Source organism: Oncorhynchus nerka, linkage group LG25 (assembly GCF_034236695.1).
Source record: "Oncorhynchus nerka isolate Pitt River linkage group LG25, Oner_Uvic_2.0, whole genome shotgun sequence".
Lineage (NCBI taxonomy): Eukaryota > Metazoa > Chordata > Actinopteri > Salmoniformes > Salmonidae > Oncorhynchus > Oncorhynchus nerka.
Window position 1 is genome coordinate 35,907,126 of NC_088420.1, and position 23,380 is coordinate 35,930,505.

General features: G+C 40.1%; 1 protein-coding gene across 1 annotated transcript in view; it reads right to left on the reverse strand.

Moving 5' to 3' along the window:
* The window catches only part of LOC115109451 (FERM domain-containing protein 4A-like), a 177,598-nt gene that overhangs the window by 39,121 nt on the left and 115,097 nt on the right, over positions 1-23,380 (reverse strand). The window contains 7 exon segments of the mRNA XM_065009760.1: positions 10,368-10,454; positions 10,607-10,664; positions 11,004-11,069; positions 11,173-11,256; positions 13,791-13,813; positions 15,994-16,050; positions 18,036-18,120. Coding sequence (XP_064865832.1) covers positions 10,368-10,454; positions 10,607-10,664; positions 11,004-11,069; positions 11,173-11,256; positions 13,791-13,813; positions 15,994-16,050; positions 18,036-18,120 — 460 coding nt within the window.

Consider the following 23,380-nt stretch of genomic DNA (forward strand, 5'->3'; position numbering starts at 1 on the left):
GCCTCCGATTTTGTTGCCTTACAACCTGGAATTAAAATGGATCTTTTGGTGGGGGTTGTAATCATTTGATTTACACAACATGCCTACCACTTTGAAAATGTTAAACATTTTTTGATTGTGAAACAAACAAGAAATGAGACAAAAACTGAAAACCTGAGTGTGCATAACTATTCAACCCTCCAAAGCTAATACTTGTAGAGCCACCATTTGTAGCAATTACAGCTGCAAGTCTCTTGGGGTATGTCTCTATAAGCTTGGCACATCTAGCCACTGGGAGTTTTGCCCAATCTTCAAGGCAAAACTGCTCCAGCTCCTGGTGTACAGCAATCTTTAAGTCATACCACAGATTCTCAATTGGATTGAGTTCTGGGGTTTGACTAGGCCATTCCAAGACATTCAAATGCTTCCCCTTAAACCACTAGAGTGTTGCTTTAGCAGTATGCTTAGAGTCATTGTCCTGCAGGATGGTGAACCTCTGTCCCAGTCTCAAATCTCTGAAAGACTGAAACAGGTTTCCTTCAAGAATTTACCTGTATTTAGCGCCATCCATCATTCCTTCAATTCTGACCAGTTTCCCAGTCCCTGACGATGAAAAACATCCCCACAGCATGATGCTGCCACCACCATGCTTCACTGTGGGGATGGTATTCTCGGGGTGATGAGAGGTGTTGGGTTTGCGTCAGACACAGCATTTTCCTTGATGGCCAAAAAGCTCAATTTTTAGTCTCATCTGACCAGAGTACCTTCTTCCATATGTTTGGGGAGTCTCCCACATGTCTTTGGTGAACACCAAACGTGTTTGCTTATTTTTTTCTTAAGCAATGGCTTTTTTCTGGCCCCTCTTCCATAAAGCCCAGCTCTGTGGCGTGTACGGCTTAAAGTGGTCCTATGGACAGATACTCTAAGCTCCACTATGGAGCTGCAGCTCCTCCAGGGATATCTTTGGTCTCTTTGTTGCCTCTGATTAATGCCCTCGTTGCCTGGTCCTTGAGTTTTGGTGGGCAGCCCTCTCTTAGCTTGTTTGTTGTGGTGCCATATTATTTCCATTATTTAACAATGGATTTAATGGTGCTCTGTGGGATGTTCAAAGTTTTTGATATTTTTTTACAACTCAACCCTGATCTGTACTTCTCCACAACTTTGTCCTCGACCTGTTTGGAGAGATCCTTGTTATAATTTTTTAACAAGTTATTTTTTTCACTTCACTTCACCAATTTGAACTATTTTGTGTTTGTCCATTACATGAAATCCAAATAAAAATCTATTTAAATGACAGGTTGTAATGCAACAAAATAGGAAAAACCATGGGGGATGAATGCTTTTGCAAGGCACCGTAGCTAGCTAGTTACATTGGCCAGCTAGCTAACCAAAATAATGTTGACAATGCCATGGCTGAATGCCTCTTGATTCAACTAACCTCCCACAATCATTTTAATCAGAATAGGACATTCATTCCATTTAGCTACTGTTTTTGTTGTAGTTCTCATGTCAAAAGATTTAAGCAAATTATACCAATTCTAGTAGTAGCAGCTTGTGACTAGTTGAGGTAGAAGAACGTGGATAAGTCGCCTAGGCTAGATCCAATAGCTGTATTATACTGTACATGAACTCAGACCTGGCTGACCTGTTATTGTCTTCTGTGGATTTTATAACATTCTTGGACAGGTTTAAAAACTCTTTGTTCTTCGTAGCCAGTTATTTTTTCCTATAGTCAACCCTCCAATCACAAATTGTGAGAACACTCATTTAGAAGGCCTGAAGCTCTAACAGTACTTGTGTGTATGTGCACAAGTGTAGACGTTAAGAACGCTGATAAGAGGCACATTGGGAGGATTAATACCTGTATGTTACACTGACGTTTGTGTTGTTCATGGTGACCAATGCCATTCAAAACATTCTGATACAGATTCTTTTTAAATGGAAAATGGTTTGTTTAGGGCCAAATTTCCAAAATTGAAATGAAACACAAATAACTAAGGCCATTAACTCAATTAATTATTTTAATAGTTTTACAGTCCTAGTTTGTATGATTAAATGCTGTTGTTTGCATGATTAAATGTCATGAATGAAATGAATTGCCATTGGTCTCTATATCACCTACAATTGCCACTCCATCGAGAGAGAAACAATGGGGATTTATTCCAAATCTGCTTTTGTTATGCTTTAAGGAGCTACAAATGTGCATGCTTAAAATTATGTGGTAATATTAGGTCAAACTTAAATATAACATTTCCTTCATGTTATTGACCTGTTCCAATGACCCCCAAGACAAGGTTAAAATGTACAGTACAGTGACAAGCGAAAGTTTGTGAACCCCTTGGAATGACCTGGATTTCTGCATTGATTACTCATAAAATGTGGTCTGATCTTCATCTAAGTCACAATAATAGACAAACACAATCTGACTAAACTAATAACACACAAACAGTTGTACTTTTCACATTTTTATTGAAGACATTAAGTAATCATTCACAGTGCAGACTGTAAAAAGTAAGTGAACCTCTGTGTTAACGACTTCTCCAAAAGCTATTTGGAGTCATGTGTTTCTATTTAGGAGATGACATTGGAGGTGTGGGTTGCACAGCTGCCCTGCCCTTTAAATAAAGGCACGCAAGACCGGGTTACTGACACATCTGTTCTTCTCCAGAAAGATTGGTTAGTGTGAACCATGCCTCGATCCCAACATCTTTCACAGGACCTTAGAAGACACATTATAGAGATGCATTATAGAGACGCATTATAGAGATGCATTATAGAGACGCATTATAGAGATGCATTATAGAGACACATTATAGAGATGCATTATAGAGACGCATTATAGAGACACATTATAGAGACGCATTATAGAGACGCATTATAGAGACGCATTATAGAGACGCATTATAGACGCATTATAGAGACGCATTATAGAGACGCATTATAGAGACGCATTATAGAGACGCATTATAGAGACGCATTATAGAGACGCATTATAGAGACGCATTATAGAGACGCATTATAGAGACGCATTATAGAGATGCATTATAGAGACACATTATAGACGCATTATAGAGACGCATTATAGAGACGCATTATAGAGACGCATTATAGAGATGCATTATAGAGACGCATTATAGACGCATTATAGAGACGCATTATAGAGACACATTATAGAGACGCATTATAGAGACGCATTATAGAGACGCATTATAGACGCATTATAGAGACGCATTATAGAGACGCATTATAGAGATGCATTATAGAGACACATTATAGACGCATTATAGAGACGCATTATAGAGACACATTATAGACGCATTATAGAGACGCATTATAGAGACACATTATAGAGACACATTATAGAGACGCATTATAGAGATGCATTATAGAGACACATTATAGACGCATTATAGAGATGCATTATAGAGACGCATTATAGAGACGCATTATAGACGCATTATAGAGACACATTATAGAGACACATTATAGACGCATTATAGAGACACATTATAGACGCATTATAGAGACACATTATAGACGCATTATAGAGACACATTATAGACGCATTATAGAGATGCATTATATAGACGCATTATAGAGATGCATTATAGAGACACATTATAGAGACACATTATAGAGATGCATTATAGAGACACATTATAGACGCATTATAGAGATGCATTATAGAGACGCATTATAGAGACGCATTATAGAGATGCATTATAGAGACGCATTATAGAGATGCATTATAGAGACACATTATAGACGCATTATAGAGACGCATTATAGAGACACATTATAGAGACGCATTATAGAGACGCATTATAGAGACGCATTATAGAGACACATTATAGAGACACATTATAGAGACACATTATAGAGACGCATTATAGAGATGCATTATAGAGACGCATTATAGAGATGCATTATAGAGACGCATTATAGAGACACATTATAGACGCATTATAGAGACGCATTATAGACGCATTATAGAGACGCATTATAGAGACACATTATAGAGACACATTATAGACGCATTATAGAGACACATTATAGAGACGCATTATAGACGCATTATAGAGACACATTATAGAGACACATTATAGACGCATTATAGACGCATTATAGAGACACATTATAGAGACGCATTATAGAGACGCATTATAGAGACACATTATAGACGCATTATAGAGATGCATTATAGAGATGCATTATAGAGATGCATTATAGAGATGCATTATAGAGACGCATTATAGAGACGCATTATAGACGCATTATAGACGCATTATAGAGACACATTATAGAGACACATTATAGACGCATTATAGAGACGCATTATAGAGACACATTATAGAGACACATTATAGAGATGCATTATAGAGACGCATTATAGAGACGCATTATAGACGCATTATAGAGACACATTATAGAGACGCATTAGAGAGACGCATTATAGAGACACATTATAGACGCATTATAGAGATGCATTATAGATATGCATTATAGAGATGCATTATAGAGACACATTATAGACGCATTATAGAGACGCATTATAGAGACACATTATAGAGACACATTATAGAGATGCATTATAGAGACACATTATAGAGATGCATTATAGAGACACATTATAGAGATGCATTATAGAGACACATTATAGAGACACATTATAGAGACACATTATAGACGCATTATAGACGCATTATAGAGATGCATTATAGAGACGCATTATAGAGATACATTATAGAGACACATTATAGAGACACATTATAGAGATGCATTATAGAGACACATTATAGACGCATTATAGAGACGCATTATAGAGACGCATTATAGAGACGCATTATAGAGACGCATTATAGACGCATTATAGAGAAGCATTATAGAGACACATTATAGAGACGCATTATAGAGATGCATTATAGAGATGCATTATAGAGACACATTATAGACGCATTATAGAGACGCATTATAGAGACACATTATAGAGACACATTATAGAGATGCATTATAGAGACGCATTATAGACGCATTATAGAGACACATTATAGAGACGCATTATAGAGACGCATTATAGAGACACATTATAGAGACGCATTATAGACGCATTATAGAGACACATTATAGACGCATTATAGAGACGCATTATAGAGACACATTATAGAGACACATTATAGAGATGCATTATAGAGACGCATTATAGAGACGCATTATAGACGCATTATAGAGACACATTATAGAGACGCATTATAGAGACGCATTATAGAGACGCTTTATAGAGACGCATTATAGACGCATTATAGAGAAGCATTATAGAGACACATTATAGAAACGCATTATAGAGATGCATTATAGAGACGCATTATAGAGACGCATTATAGACGCATTATAGAGACACATTATAGAGACGCATTATAGAGATGCATTATAGAGACGCATTATAGAGATGCATTATAGAGACGCATTATAGAGACACATTATAGACGCATTATAGAGACGCATTATAGACGCATTATAGAGACGCATTATAGAGACACATTATAGAGACACATTATAGACGCATTATAGAGACACATTATAGAGACGCATTATAGATGCATTATAGAGACACATTATAGAGACACATTATAGACGCATTATAGACGCATTATAGAGACACATTATAGAGACGCATTATAGAGACGCATTATAGAGACGCATTATAGACGCATTATAGACGCATTATAGAGACACATTATAGAGACGCATTATAAACGCATTATAGAGACACATTATAGAGACGCATTATAGAGACACATTATAGAGACGCATTATAGAGACGCATTATAGAGACACATTATAGACGCATTATAGAGATGCATTATAGAGATGCATTATAGAGACACATTATAGAGACGCATTATAGACGCATTATAGACGCATTATAGAGACACATTATAGAGACGCATTATAAACGCATTATAGAGACACATTATAGAGACGCATTATAGAGACACATTATAGAGACGCATTATAGAGACGCATTATAGAGACGCATTATAGAGACGCATTATAGAGACACATTATAGAGACGCATTATAGAGACGCATTATAGAGACACATTATAGAGACACATTATAGAGATGCATTATAGAGACGCATTATAGAGATGCATTATAGAGACACATTATAGACGCATTATAGAGATGCATTATAGAGACGCATTATAGAGACACATTATAGAGATGCATTATAGAGACACATTATAGAGACACATTATAGAGACGCATTATAGAGATGCATTATAGAGACACATTATAGACGCATTATAGAGATGCATTATAGAGACGCATTATAGAGACACATTATAGACGCATTATAGAGATGCATTATAGAGACGCATTATAGAGACACATTATAGAGATGCATTATAGAGACGCATTATAGAGACACATTATAGACGCATTATAGAGACGCATTATAGACGCATTATAGAGACGCATTATAGAGACACATTATAGAGACGCATTATAGAGACACATTATAGAGACACATTATAGACGCATTATAGAGACACATTATAGAGACGCATTATAGACGCATTATAGAGACACATTATAGACGCATTATAGAGATGCATTATAGAGATGCATTATAGAGATGCATTATAGAGACACATTATAGAGACGCATTATAGACGCATTATAGACGCATTATAGAGACACATTATAGAGACACATTATAGAGACTCATTATAGAGATGCATTATAGAGACACATTATAGAGATGCATTATAGAGACACATTATAGAGATGCATTATAGAGACACATTATAGAGACGCATTATAGAGACGCATTATAGAGACACATTATAGACGCATTATAGAGATGCATTATAGAGACGCATTATAGAGACACATTATAGAGATGCATTATAGAGACACATTATAGAGACACATTATAGAGACGCATTATAGAGATGCATTATAGAGACACATTATAGACGCATTATAGAGATGCATTATAGAGACGCATTATAGAGACACATTATAGACGCATTATAGAGATGCATTATAGAGACGCATTATAGAGACACATTATAGAGAGGCATTATAGAGACGCATTATAGAGACACATTATAGACGCATTATAGAGACGCATTATAGACGCATTATAGAGACGCATTATAGAGACACATTATAGAGACGCATTATAGAGACACATTATAGAGACACATTATAGACGCATTATAGAGACACATTATAGAGACGCATTATAGACGCATTATAGAGACACATTATAGACGCATTATAGAGATGCATTATAGAGATGCATTATAGAGAGGCATTATAGAGACACATTATAGAGACGCATTATAGACGCATTATAGACGCATTATAGAGACACATTATAGAGACACATTATAGAGATGCATTATAGAGACGCATTATAGAGACGCATTATAGACGCATTATAGAGACACATTATAGAGACGCATTATAGAGACACATTATAGAGACGCATTATAGAGACACATTATAGACGCATTATAGAGATGCATTATAGAGATGCATTATAGAGATGCATTATAGAGACACATTATAGAGACGCATTATAGACGCATTATAGAGACGCATTATAGAGACGCATTATAGAGACACATTATAGAGACACATTATAGAGATGCATTATAGAGACACATTATAGAGATGCATTATAGAGACACATTATAGAGATGCATTATAGAGACACATTATAGAGACACATTATAGAGACGCATTATAGAGACGCATTATAGAGACGCATTATAGAGATGCATTATAGAGACGCATTATAGAGATGCATTATAGAGACACATTATAGACGCATTATAGAGACGCATTATAGACGCATTATAGAGACGCATTATAGAGACACATTATAGAGACACATTATAGAGACACATTATAGAGACACATTATAGAGACGCATTATAGAGACGCATTATAGAGACACATTATAGAGACACATTATAGACGCATTATAGAGACACATTATAGAGACACATTATAGAGACACATTATAGAGATGCATTATAGAGACACATTATAGACGCATTATAGAGACGCATTATAGAGACACATTATAGAGACACATTATAGAGACACATTATAGAGACACATTATAGAGACACATTATAGAGATGCATTATAGAGACACATTATAGACGCATTATAGAGACGCATTATAGAGACGCATTATAGAGACGTGTTCATCCACGGTAAGACAAATTGTCAACAAATGGAGAAGATTCAGGACTGTAGCTACTCTCCCTGGGAGTAGGCGTCCTGCGAAGATCACTCCAAGAGCACAAAGGGTAATCCTAAAAGACGTGAGAAAAGGAACCCAAGGGTAACAGCAAAAGACCTTCAGAAAACTCTACAAACAACAAAAGTCTGTGTTCAGGTGTCCACTCTCAGAAAAACACTGAACAACAATGGTGTTCATGGATGGACACCACCAAGGAAACCACTGCTGTCTAAAAAAAACTCAAGTTTTCCCAAGACCACCTGGATGTTCCACAACACTTCTGGGAAAATGTACTGTGGACAGATGAGACAAAAGTTTAACTATTTGGCAAAAATGCACAATGCTATGTGTGGAGGAAAAAGGGCACTGCACACCAACACCAAAACCTCATCCCAACTGTGAAGCATGGTGGAGGGAGCATCATAGTTTGTGGCTGCTTTGCTGCCTCAGGGCCTGGATGCCTTGAAATCATTGAGGGAACAATGAATGCAAAAGTGTATTAATACATTTTACAGGAGAAAGTCAGGGCAGCAGTCTATGACCTCAAGGTTAAGAGAGGTTGGGTGATGCAACAAGACGATGAGTAAATCAACTAAAGAATGGCTGAAAAGGAAGAATATTCGTGTTTTGGAATGGCAGAGTCCTGACCTTAACCCAATTGATGAATTGAAACAGATTTGTAGGGAGGAATGGTTCAAAATTCCTCCTCAACGTTGTGCAAATCTTATAAGAAGCTACAGGAAACGTTCTGTGGAGGTTGTTGCTGCTAAAGGAGGATCTACAAGTTACTTACTTTTTCACTTACTTTTCCCAGCCTGCACGGTGAATGAGTACACATTGTCTTCAATAAAAATGTGAAAAGTACAACTGTTTGTGTGTTATTAGTTTAGTCAGATTGTGTTTGTCTATTATTGTGACTTAGATGAAGATCAGACCACATTTTATGAGTAATCAATGCAGAAATCCAGGTCATTCCAAAGGGTTCACAAACTTTTTCTTGCAACTGTATATTGTGTAAACATCAATTGAATATTATGTTAAACCTAAATCAAATATGAGATGAATGTCATAAAATACTTATTTGAGAATTGTGGATAATTGTGGGAATGTTCTGTGCAACCTATGTGAATGTCACAAGAACCTGCCAGACAACTCCCATAACTTAAGTAAATGTCCTGGGAACCTTAGACCAGGTGTTCTGTCAACATTCTTACAACCTCAATTAAACATTGCATTAATGTCATCACAAATTAGCATATTTTGTGTTTTAGGAACCCCTCTCTTGTAATGTACCTATACTGTTCCCATGAACTAATTAAATGCTATGAAACCTTTAAATAACTCAAAGTATGTCTGTGAACATTCTTGCAAAATCCAATTCATGTTTTGTGCACCCTGATACAGCACAACTGGACAGTTTTTGTGTTTTGGCAACATATCCTTTGTGATGTCCCCACAATGTTCCCACCAGACTGTTCCCACAACCTAATGAAATATTATGGGAACCTTTAAAGAACTGATTAAAAGTGCTCTAGGAACGTTCTTGCAACATCAGGCGATAATCATCAGGATGACGTACAGTTTTTGTGTTATGAGAACATGTGCGGCGACCTTACAAATGTTCTGGGAACTTCACAGAACCAATTTCTGGTTCTCCAACTCCCAAGTCATTCTTGTGACCTAAAATAGGAGACTAGGCCAGCATTCCCATCCTGTCTCCATGGTAACATCTAGGAAACCTCAAGTTATGAGACTATTATGGGATAGAGCTGGAATCTGGGGGGAAGGGGGCACAGTGGTGAGACATTTAGACTGCACACACACACACACACACACACACACACGCAAACACACACTGGAACAGGATGGGCAAACAGGAAAGCTGAGGCAGACAGGAAGCCTTTGTCAGGGCTGAGGGGTCAGAGTTCACAGACGGCATGTGTGTGTGTGTGTGTCCGTTCATCTAGCGAGGAGACGTTGGATATTACCAGGGTCAAAGGTGAAAGGATTTAATAGACTACCAGGTGACTGATTGAACGACAGGATGTTACATCTTTAGAAAACTTCAGACACACAATGGATATTGAAAGGGAGTGAGATAATTAATGTGTGTGTCTTACCTTCCTGGGTTTGACCTTGTCCTGGTAGTCATACTGGAAGATTCCTTTATAACTCAGTCCCAGCCACCACGGGATTCCCTGCTTATCCTGACACGCACAGCAAGAAGACACACACATCAGAGGTTGGGTGTGTATTTCATAGCCCCCAAAGCCTCACCCCCCCCCAAAAAAAAAGTCACCCACCCACTCAGCCCCCAACCCCAAGAGAGAGAGTGTGTGACTAGGTGATGAAGTTGTACCTTAACAGTGTAGTAATGTACTCCATATGTAGGCAGAGACTCAACGATGCTCATATAACTGTAAGAGACAAAGATACAGAGACACACAGAGAGAGACATTTGTCAGTCAGAGAGCTCCCAGTATTCAACTTCACAGCATACAATGAAGAGAGAGAGCACCATAAACACACGCACACACACGCGCACAGACACACACACACAAACATATATGGATACACACTCAGCATGTAAGAGAGATGTCTGAACACACACAGCTCAAGGGAGAGAGCATGCAGAAAGAGAACATGAGGCAAACACACACACAGAGCTCAAGAGAGAGAGCATGCAGAAATAGAAAACGAGACACACACTTACACACACACACACACACACACACCCTTCCCCTGTCCAGTCTTACTTGACTATGGCCTGCCCTCTGGACTGTCCATTGAGCTTCTTGTAGTGTTCTATCACCCGGTCCTCACTGGAACAGAAAACATACACAAAATATAACTGAATCATAGCTACCAGGTAGTAGAGTTTGGTGGTCCTGGTCAATCAGGCCAATAAGACAGGCTGGGACTAACCAGTAGGCCAGAGATGGGTGTTCCTTCAGGGCCTGAGTCGGCAAAGCTGGAAGCTTCTTCAGGTCTGACCTTGTCACGTCATTACTGCAACACATACAGAAACACACACGTCATTACTGTGAACACACACTGAACTCAAACTGCCAAGAGATGTTGGAGACAGATTGGCATTAGTGATATATGCCCCTCCAAAACGTGTCTCCAATAATGTGATGTTTGTCTACTCCAATGATGTATTGACTTTAATCCAAGGGTATTTCCTCATGATTCATCTATGGGTTTGGCCAGAGTTAGTAACTGACAAGTGTGTGTGTGTGTGTGTGTGTGTGTGTGTGGGGGTAATGCTGCCCTGTTGTGTTTTAGGGGGACTGATAAGACAGTCACACAGCTGGCTGGACGCTATCTAGGAAACAGCTGTAGAGAGAGAGAGAGATGACGAAGACCCCAGACTCCCAGTCTTAAACCCGTCTGTAATCCCCTAACCCTCCCAGCCCCCTGAGACTGAGACTGGGGGAAAGCACTGGAAACAAGGCAGCTAACACTCTGGAAATATAACAGTAACCTAACACCTGACTGAGAGCAATGGTTCCCAATCCCAACCTCTACCAACCAATCTGGAAACCACAGCACAAAGAATCAGAGCCGGCCCCAGGCATAAGCGACATAGGCGGTCGGCCCAGGACTCCCCACCCCCAAAAAACGAAAACCTTTGTATTTATTATATATATATATATATTTAACTCAGTCGGGTCTCAACTTACTGTTGAGAGTTAGAATAGAAGAATACACAAGGTGTGATTTTGGTTGTGCATCAGCAGGTTTTCTCTTGTTAGGTCAGTCACTGACAGTCATCCAATTAGCCATGTCAGCTAATCATTTTTAGATTGGTAAGGTAGTCTAGCCAGCTATCTAAACTTGTAGAAATCATGGCCGAATATGCCCGCAGGGCACGTGCCCAGGGGCCTTGACCTCCAGGGGACCCCCATTGATTTTGTAAGTCACTCCCACTCAGATATCATTTACATGGCATAAGACATGGCAAAATGTGTCGAAAGGCAGGAAATTTGCTTTAAAACTGCAAAAACGTCTCTCCATCCTCCCATGGAAAAATGAGAAGAATTGCATGACATGTTTTATAAAATTACAAAATGTTCTCTCTGCCCCATGAAAAACTGTGTACGATTGCAGAAAACTTTCTCTCCGCCATCTAGGAGGTCACTAAAATGTTTTGCCCGCGAGGTGGGGGGCCCACCAACCAAATCCCCCAAAAAGGCTAGCAAACAATGCTAGCGTAATATCTAGCCTAATATGTCTGTAAATGCTATTTATTCACCAAAAAAGGTGTGTAAACATCATTTATCCCCCACTACATCTCTGGCCTTTACCATTTTGGCATGATTTGGTGAATCATGACCTCCTTTTCTGTGTGTGTGTGTCACATTCCAGATCTCAGTGGGACGCCATGTTTATTTATGCTCTCTGTGAGGAAGAGGATATGGGGTCAAAGGTGAATGCCGTTCAACCCTCTAATCTACACTGTTTTCACCGCTCACACACTGATGAATAATCTGTATCCTTTACCTCTCTAAAATACAGAGCAACGATAAGATACTGTATGTGTTTCCCTTTAACTGTAAAGGCCTTGCAATCCATCTGTATTTAAAGCTAGATAATAACGCAAAAAATACCATTATAAATGACCAAAGTTATACACTGTAATATAATTGCAAACACATGTAATTTTGTAAATGCACATTTTCACTACGATGCTTCTAACTAACCTTCACTGTCCTAACCGATACAGTGGCCAATATATCATGCATCCCCATTAAAGTGTAAATCAATAGAGAGCAAAGTGTTTTAGGGGGCAGAAGGCTCATCATGTGAGCTGCCCTCCCCGGCTTCGTCTCACCCTGTTACACTGCTCTGGTCTTAATTGGCTAGCAGTCATGCACAGTGGAGCCCTGTCACACACACACACACACACACACACCCACACACACACACACACACACACACACACACACACACACACACACACACACACACACACACACACACACACACACACACACACACACGCACACAAACGCACACACACATACACTACAATAAGCTACGCCCCACTGACCCTCTCTAAAGACAGACTCTTCAGAGCTGGATGGAGAGAGTGAATCAGGGGACTGGGGTTGACAGGAAAGGGAGAGAGGGATAGAGGGAGGACAGGCAGACAAAGGCAGGTCCTTTGAGAGGAGAGGTAGCAGAGCGATTTGGCCAGGGACAGACCCCCTACACAGGGTGTAATTGTTCCCCTGTCACACACACGCGCACACACACGCGCACACACACACACACACACACACACACACACACACACACACACACACACACACACACACACACACACACACACACACACACACACACACACACACACACACACACACACACACACACACACACACACACACATTTTACAACACACAGACAAACACACACACACCTATCCCACCTTCCCCTCAACCAAAAACCAAAGAAACACGTGGGCCACCTCCCCTCTATTGTACATGACACACATACAGCTTACTGTAGTAGAGATACATAATAACTGTTCTTACCTGATGAAGTCACCTTTAGCCTCCTGGAGAGAGAAAAGACATAGAGGTGCTTAGCACCAGGGTTGGGCTCAATTCAGAATTTTGGAATTTACTCACATTCAACTCATTATTTGAAATTGGAAGTAGAATTTAATTCAGTGCATTTCAAAGAAGTTCCACTCAGTCATAGAAGATGGGAGTTTAATTGAATCTTACAGGTCACACTTCCAGATACCAAAGATACCTCTTTTAACCTTAGTGCTTAGAGTAGGCAATTATATTTCCACTAACCATTTCATTTATTTAGCTTCTTTTTGAAGGCCTCAGGGTCAACATGAGGGTTAAACTAATGTATTCTGGGAAATGTCGTATTTTCCCCATATTGAACTAAATGTACAGTACGTGATTCATAACTTATTAGATTCGTATATAGGTTTTGTTTCCTTGGTCATTAATTTTAAGAGTTTGTCCTGGAAATCTATGGTTTCGACAAAAATGTTTCTGCATGTGTATAACGCCAGGTTTGATGTTTTATGTACAATATGTATATTTGTATAGATTATACCTAATATAGAATAGAAGAGGCATTTGCATTTGCAATTATATTTCCTTGAATTCAAATTTGAATTGCAATTCTGTATGCTGTTTACTACATCAAATGAAATTCAAATTCAATAATTTAACTGGAATATATGAGTCATTCTCAATTCAATGATGCTTTGACACTTGAATAATGTTTACATATCTTACATTACTCATCCCATACGTATATACTGTATTTTATGCCACCTATTGCATCTTACCTATGCTGCTCGGTCATCGCTCATCCATATATTTATATGTATATATTCTTATTACATCCCTTTAGATTTGTGTGTATTAGGTAGTTGTTGTGGAATTGTTAGATATTACTGCACTGTCGGAACTAGAACACAAGCATTTCGCTACACTCGCAATAACATCTGCTAACCATGTGTATGTGACCAATAACATCTGCTAACCATGTGTATGTGACCAATAACATCTGCTAACCATGTGTATGTGACCAATAACATCTGCTAACCATGTGTATGTGACCAATAACATCTGCTAACCATGTGTATGTGACCAATAACATCTGCTAACCATGTGTATGTGACCAATAACATCTGCTAACCATGTGTATGTGACCAATAACATCTGCTAACCATGTGTATGTGACCAATAACATCTGCTAACCATGTGACCAATATTTGATTTGATTTGAGCCCAACCCTGTTTTATTTATTTAACCTTTATTTAACTGATACATACAATCAGGGGCACACCTTTAGCTTTAGAAGTGGGGGGGACATAATTATTTATTTACTTTTTAAATCCAGTCGGATAAACACTCCAAACAACCTAACCGACCGCTCGGAGGCATCCGCAGGGTCCTAAAGCCCCCGTTGCTTGGTTTAGTATCATATTCCAATGATGAAACTGGGGGGGACAAAAATGCCATTTCAGAATGTGGGGCCGTCACCAGTGAAAGTTGCGCCCCTGCATACACTATTATGGAGGGGATAACACTGGCTTTTGTGGGTCAGGTAGTGAGTGTGTATATGTGTGTGCGTGTGTGTGTTTGTGTCTGTGTGGGTGGGCGAGCGAGCGAGCGGGCGGGTGGGTGAGTGAGAGTACGGTGAGGTCTCCTGTGGTGAAATCAGAGAGAAATATTATCCATCTGGAGCCAAACCTCTAAAGGCCAAGAGATACCTACCTGATAAATCTGCACCGGCAGAGCACACACACACACACACACACACACACACACACACACACACACACACACACACACACACACACACACACACACACACACACACACACACACACACACACACACACACACACCACAGTCTGAGTGTGTGTACGCTGATGTTGCAGGATACTGAAGTAATGGGCTGACCTACACTGAGGGGGAACCCTACACACTCCCTGGCCAATATACACACTCACTCCCTGGAACTAGGGATTGGAACCCATTCAATTAACGTCTTGATTTTTCTAATGATAAACATGGCATACCAATAGCAACAGTCAGAGGAGTTGGCTAGAGCAGACACAGATCCAGGCTAGAGAAACCACACTTCTAATATAAAGCAGGATTAAAGGAGAGACAGCTCACTATTTCTGGAAAGGGAAAGGTCAAGTGAGTCTGGTGTCTGGAACACCCACATACGTTGGAGTCAGAGTACTGACTTACCTGTAGGATATAGGAGGCCAGCTCAAAGACCACCTCACTGTCCACCTCAATGAGCTCCTTGGAGAAATAGAGAGAGAGAGAGAGAGAGAGAGAGAGAGAGAGAGAGAGAGAGAGAGAGAGAGAGAGAGAGAGAGAGAGAGAGAGGTGGGAGGAGAGAGAGAGGTGGGAGGAGAGAGAGAGGTGAGGGAGGAGAGAGAGAGAGAGAGAGAGAGATATAGAGAGAGAGGTGAGGGAGGAGAGAGAGAGAGAGAGAGGAGAGAGAGAGGTGAGGGAGGAGAGAGAGAGAGAGAGAGAGAGAGAGAGAGAGGTGAGGGAGGAGAGAGAGAGAGAGAGAGGTGGGAGGAGAGAGAGAGGTGGGAGGAGAGAGAGAGGTGAGGGAGGAGAGAGAGAGAGAGAGAGAGAGATATAGAGAGAGAGGTGAGGGAGAGAGAGAGAGAGAGAGAGAGAGAGGTGGGAGGAGAGAGAGAGGTGAGGGAGGGAGAGAGAGAGAGAGAGAGAGAGAGAGAGATAGAGAGAGGTGAGGGAGGAGAGAGAGAGAGAGAGAGAGAGAGGTGGGGGAGAGAGAGAGGTGAGGGAGGAGAGAGAGAGAGAGAGAGAGAGAGAGAGAGAGAGAATGAATGCATTAGATAAGGTTATTTTTTGACTGAACTCGCAGTGCTAATAAAACTAATCCCTGCGAGCTGCGAGGGGCACATTTCATACACCACATTCATCCTGTGACAATACTGTAATGATGTACATATAATACAATGATGAAAAACACATTCATACAGAATACACATTTTTCTATCACATTTTCCACAGGACTCTTTTCTCCATTGTTTTGTTTCATCTATCCCCCCTCCCTGATTTGTTGCCCTCTCTTCATGGGGGGTTGTGTTCTCTGCTTCAGCTCAGAGATGACAGTATGATGGGGGAAGAGAGAATGCGGGAATGCACTGGTGACTCGCTTCCATTCTACAGAGTCTCTGTCTTTCACTTTGTCTCTCCATCCTGTTTACTTAGATGAGCAATGCTGGGACTGGGCCTACTCACACACACGGAAGGGAGTCTGAGGGAAGTGTGTGTGGGTGTTAAGGGGTGATTAGTGACTAAAGGGGTCAGATATGTAAGGAATGTCCTATATACGATCCCTGGCAGTTAATTGGTTAAGAGATCAGACAGCAGAGTGAAACACAACACTGAGTGCACTACCACCCAGCATGGGCTCTCACCATGGGGCTGTGGCCTAGCAATGCGTGTGTGTGTGTGTGTGTGTGTGTGTGCACGGGTTTCTGTCAGAGTGTGGGTGTGTGTGTCAGTATGTGTGTGGTCCAGTGTAAAACATGCACTCCATCAACGCAGACAGGAGATGACTGCATTATAATGACTCAATATCAGCAACACAACTCTAACATCTTAAACTTATCCACGTGTTTAACATTGACACTGAGAGACCAGACGAAACTCTAAACTATCTGTTTTCATGTGGTAATAGGTTGATTTATGTAAAGTAAAAAAATAAAGCAACGTGGTCTATTTTGATCTATTGGAACGTGTCTGGAGACTTCACAGACGACCCTCTCTTACTTCACAGACGACCCTCTCTTACTTCACAGACGACCCTCTCTTACTTCACAGACGACCCTCTCTTACTTCACAGACGACCCTCTCTTCACTAGTTGGCCTGTCAGAGTGAGCCAGTCTCCCTTTATAAACAGCCTATCCTTAGGTGTGAAGTACTGGCTATGTGTTAGCATATGCTAAGCTATTAGTGCTGGGGATATATTAGGAAAACATCTGGGTGTTGCTGGAGTGTTAGCATCTCGGTTGGTGGAGGCATTTTGCTAGCAGAGGCCAGTTAACACTTTTGGTGCTGGAGATAGCATGAGCTTAGCTAATGTTATATCTGTTCAAACATCACACTGACGACCCAACAACCCACACATGCCCCCTTGTGGTGTAGTTATGACATGAATGGGAAAATAAATACACTGCTGAAGGATGAATCATCGATAAAAAAACATGTATGCAAACACGACTACAGGTAATGACTAACTTACCTTGTATATGCAGGACTTAGCATTGAGGAAGAAGAGTTCGATAGTAGCATTGTCCTTCAGGTAGGAAATACTCTCTATGTAAAACCTGTAACACATAGCCAATGAAAGCCATTATTATAGATCACCAGGTATGACATACTCTCTATGTAAAACCTGTAACACATAGTCAATGAAAGCCATTATTATAGATCACCAGGTATGACATACTCTCTATGTAAAACCTGTAACACATAGCCAATGAAAGCCATTATTATAGATCACCAGGTATGACATACTCTCTATGTAAAACCTGTAACACATAGTCAATGAAAGCCATTATTATAGATCACCAGGTATGACATACTCTCTATGTAAAACCTGTAACACATAGTCAATGAAAGCCATTATTATAGATCACCAGGTATGACATACTCTATGTAAAACCTGTAACACATAGTCAATGAAAGCCATTATTATAGATCACCAGGTATGACATACTCTCTATGTAAAACCTGTAACACATAGTCAATGAAAGCCATTATTATAGATCACCAGGTATGACATACTCTCTATGTAAAACCTGTAACACATAGCCAATGAAAGCCATTATTATAGATCACCAGGTATGACATACTCTCTATGTAAAACCTGTAACACATAGTCAATGAAAGCCATTATTATAGATCACCAGGTATGACATACTCTATGTAAAACCTGTAACACATAGCCAATGAAAGCCATTATTATAGATCACCAGGTATGACATACTCTCTATGTAAAACCTGTAACACATAGTCAATGAAAGCCATTATTATAGATCACCAGGTATGACATACTCTCTATGTAAAACCTGTAACACATAGCCAATGAAAGCCATTATTATAGATCACCAGGTATGACATACTCTCTATGTAAAACCTGTAACACATAGTCAATGAAAGCCATTATTATAGATCACCAGGTATGACATACTCTCTATGTAAAACCTGTAACACATAGCCAATGAAAGCCATTATTATAGATCACCAGGTATGACATACTCTCTATGTAAAACCTGTAACACATAGTCAATGAAAGCCATTATTATAGATCACCAGGTATGACATACTCTCTATGTAAATCTGTAACACATAGTCAATGAAAGCCATTATTATAGATCACCAGGTATGACATACTCTCTATGTAAAACCTGTAACACATAGTCAATGAAAGCCATTATTATAGATCACCAGGTATGACATACTCTCTTACTAACACATAGTCAATGAAAGCCATTATTATAGATCACCAGGTATCTATGTAAAACCTGTAACACATAGTCAATGAAAGCCATTATTATAGATCACCAGGTATGACATACTCTATGTAAAACCTGTAACACATAGTCAATGAAAGCCATTATTATAGATCACCAGGTATGACATACTCTCTATGTAAAACCTGTAACACATAGCCAATGAAAGCCATTATTATAGATCACCAGGTATGACATACTCTCTATGTAAAACCTGTAACACATAGTCAATGAAAGCCATTATTATAGATCACCAGGTATGACATACTCTCTATGTAAAACCTGTAACACATAGCCAATGAAAGCCATTATTATAGATCACCAGGTATGACATACTCTCTATGTAAAACCTGTAACACATAGTCAATGAAAGCCATTATTATAGATCACCAGGTATGACATACTCTCTATGTAAAACCTGTAACACATAGTCAATGAAAGCCATTATTATAGATCACCAGGTATGACATACTCTCTATGTAAAACCTGTAACACATAGTCAATGAAAGCCATTATTATAGATCACCAGGTATGACATACTCTCTATGTAAAACCTGTAACACATAGCCAATGAAAGCCATTATTATAGATCACCAGGTATGACATACTCTCTATGTAAAACCTGTAACACATAGTCAATGAAAGCCATTATTATAGATCACCAGGTATGACATACTCTCTATGTAAAACCTGTAACACATAGTCAATGAAAGCCATTATTATAGATCACCAGGTATGACATACTCTCTATGTAAAACCTGTAACACATAGCCAATGAAAGCCATTATTATAGATCACCAGGTATGACATACTCTCTATGTAAAACCTGTAACACATAGTCAATGAAAGCCATTATTATAGATCACCAGGTATGACATACTCTCTAAATAGCTGTGATGAACAGAAACATCAATTACATTTCAGTATTATAGACCATGACACAATGTTGAAATGTTATGTTGCCTGGAACCAGACATGACATCTGACATCAATAGAAGCTCATTCAATCCACAGTAGTTCCAAACCCATTATTATAGATTGTAAATAAGAATTTGTTCTTAACGGACTTTCCTAGTTAAAAAAGGGTTAAACAAATCAAATAAAAAAGATCCAGAATACTGTGGCAGAACTGCAGTGAGCAGAGTGTCCACTAGGTGTCAGCAGACATTAGGCTTCCATACAGTTCCTGTGTTGATGATGTTGTACCCACAATAAAAATCCGGACATACCCCAACCATACCACTGGATGAATGGAGATATGTGAACAACGCAGAGAGCCAGTACTGCAGCATTCAATGTCAGCAGAAGGCGCAGCGATGACTTTGTGGCGTGTGACGTGTACAAGGCAAACAAAAACGAGCTCCACAAATCCATTAGGGACGCAAAAAGACAATAAAGACTCAAACTTGAAATGATGTTTGCCAACTCAGATTCGGGATGCATGTGGCAAGACTACAGACTATCACGGACTACAAAGGCAAATCCAGCTGTGTGGTGCCCACCGATGCATACAAACCAGACGAGCTTAACATATTGTATGCTCTCTTTGAGGCAGACAATACCGAGCCATCCTGGAGGACTCTTGCTGCTCCGGATGACCAGGTATCCCTGGTCTCGTCCTCGGAGTGTGTGCTGACCAGTTGGCGAGCATCTTCTCGGATGTTCAACCTGTCCCTGTTCCAGGCTGTAGTCTCCACCTGCTTCAAGGAGACCACTATCGTCCCAGTGCCCAAAAAAAACAAGGTGACATGCCCAAATGACTATCGCCCCTTCGCACTCATCCCTCCGCCTTGGTCATCATGAAGCACTTCTAGAGGTTGGTACTGGTCCACATCAAGGCCAGAATGCCAGCATCATTTGACCCATAAAAATGTGCCGACCGCTCCAACATATCCACGGAAGATAACATTTCCATCGGTTCTCACACACCCATAACGTATCTGGACAAGAGGTTCACCTATGTGAGAATTCTGTTCATACAGTTCAGCATTCAACATTATTGTTCCCTCCAAGCTCAACACCAAGCTCAGAGCCCTGGGGCTGGACACCACACCCTGCAACTTAACCCTGGACTTCCTGACGGGCAGAACACAGGCTGTGAGGATTGGCAACAATCCTCCACAGGGGTGTGTCCTCAGCCCTCTGCTGTACTCCCTTTTCACCCACGACACCAACTCCATCCTCAAGTTTGCTGACAACACTATGGTTGTAGGCCTGATAACCAACAACGGCGAGTCAGCCTGTAGGGAGGAGGTAAATGAACTGGCATTATGGTGCCAGGACAACAACCTCTCCCTCAACGTCAACAAAACAAAGGAGTTGATTGTTGACTTCATGAAGCAGAGAAAGGAACACGCCACAATGCACATCAACGGGACTGCAGTAGAGAAAGTCAGCAGTTTTAACCTCTTGAAGCTAGGGGGCACTATTTTTATGTTTGGAAAAATAACGTTCCCAAAGTAAACGGCCTATTTCTCATGACCAGATGCTAGAATATGCATATAATTGACAGATTAGGATAGAAAACACTATAAAGTTTCCAAAACTGTAAAAAGTATTGTCTGTGGGTATAACAGAACTGATATTGCAGGCGAAAGCCTCTTATTTTGAAACATCTGTTTTCCTATGCGTGCCTGTCCTCCATTTAAAGCCTTTCAACTGAAAGGTTGCAAGTTCAAATCCCCGAGCTGACAAGGTACAAATCTGTCGTTCTGCCCCTGAACAGGCAGTTAACCCACTGTTCCTAGGCCGTTGTTGAAAATAAGAATTTGTTCTTAACTGACTTGCCTAGTTAAATAAAGATAAAAGGGGTATCAACCAGATTCCGTTTTCTGTGGCTTCCCTAAGGTATCAACAGTCTTTAGACATAGTTTCAGGCTTTTATTTTGAAAAATGAGCATGAAGGATCACATTGCGTAAGTGGGTAGGTGGGGGCTCTCAGAATGAGTTAGTGCGCAATTGAGTAAACCGTCCATTGTTCCTCCCGCTGTTATGGAAAAAGCTACACACTAGGTTGATATATTATCAAATATATATTTTAAAAACTACCCCTGGAATGATTATAAAAAACGTTTGACATTTTTCTGTGGACATTATGAAGACTATTTGGAATTTCCATCTGCGTTGTCGTGACCGCTCTTTCCTGTGGATTTCTGAACATAACGCGACAAACAAACGTCGGTATTTTGGGAATAAAAATAATCTTTATGGAACAAAAGGAACATTTGCTGTGTAACTGGGAGTCTCGTGAGTGAAAACATCCGAAGATCATCAAAGGTAAACGGTTAATTTGATTGCTTTTCTGATTATCGTGACCAAGCTTCCTGATGCTAAGTGTACATAATGCTATGCTAGGCAATCGATAAACTTACACAAACACTTGGATTGCTTTCGCTGTGAAGTATAATTTCTAAATCTGAGATGATTAACAAAAGGCTACGGTGTGTTTCAAAATATTGCACTTGTGATTTCATGAATATGAATATTTTCTAGCAATATTATTTGACTGTTGCGCTATGCTATTCAGCGGTTGCAGACGGAAGTTATCCCTCTACAGGGATTGGTAGCGTCAAGAAGTTAAGTTCCTCGGCGTCCAATTCACAGAGGACTTGCCATGGACCAACAACACCACCACTCTCATCAAGAGGGTGCAACAGCGTCTCTACTTCCTAAGGAGGCTGAAGAAATGTCGCATGCCGCCCCATGTCTTCTCCAAATACTACCGCTGCACCAACGAGAGCGTCCTGACCGGTTGCACGAACTGGTACGGGAATTGATCTGTCCACGACCGCAAGGCCCTCCAGAGGGTTGTGAAGACAGCCGAGAACATCACTGGGATGTGCTCCCACCAATCCAGGACGAAGGCCTGTAGGAAGGACCCCACACACAAAATGTTCACTCTCTTACCATGGGCAGACAGTATCGGAGCTTGAGGTCTGATAGCAACAGGCTCAAAACCAGTTTCTACAAGCCATCAGACTACTTAACACTTGAACTGGACTGACCACCTAAACTGACTCTCCGCACCATTAACACACATGCACTCACTCACTCACTCACTCACTCACTCACT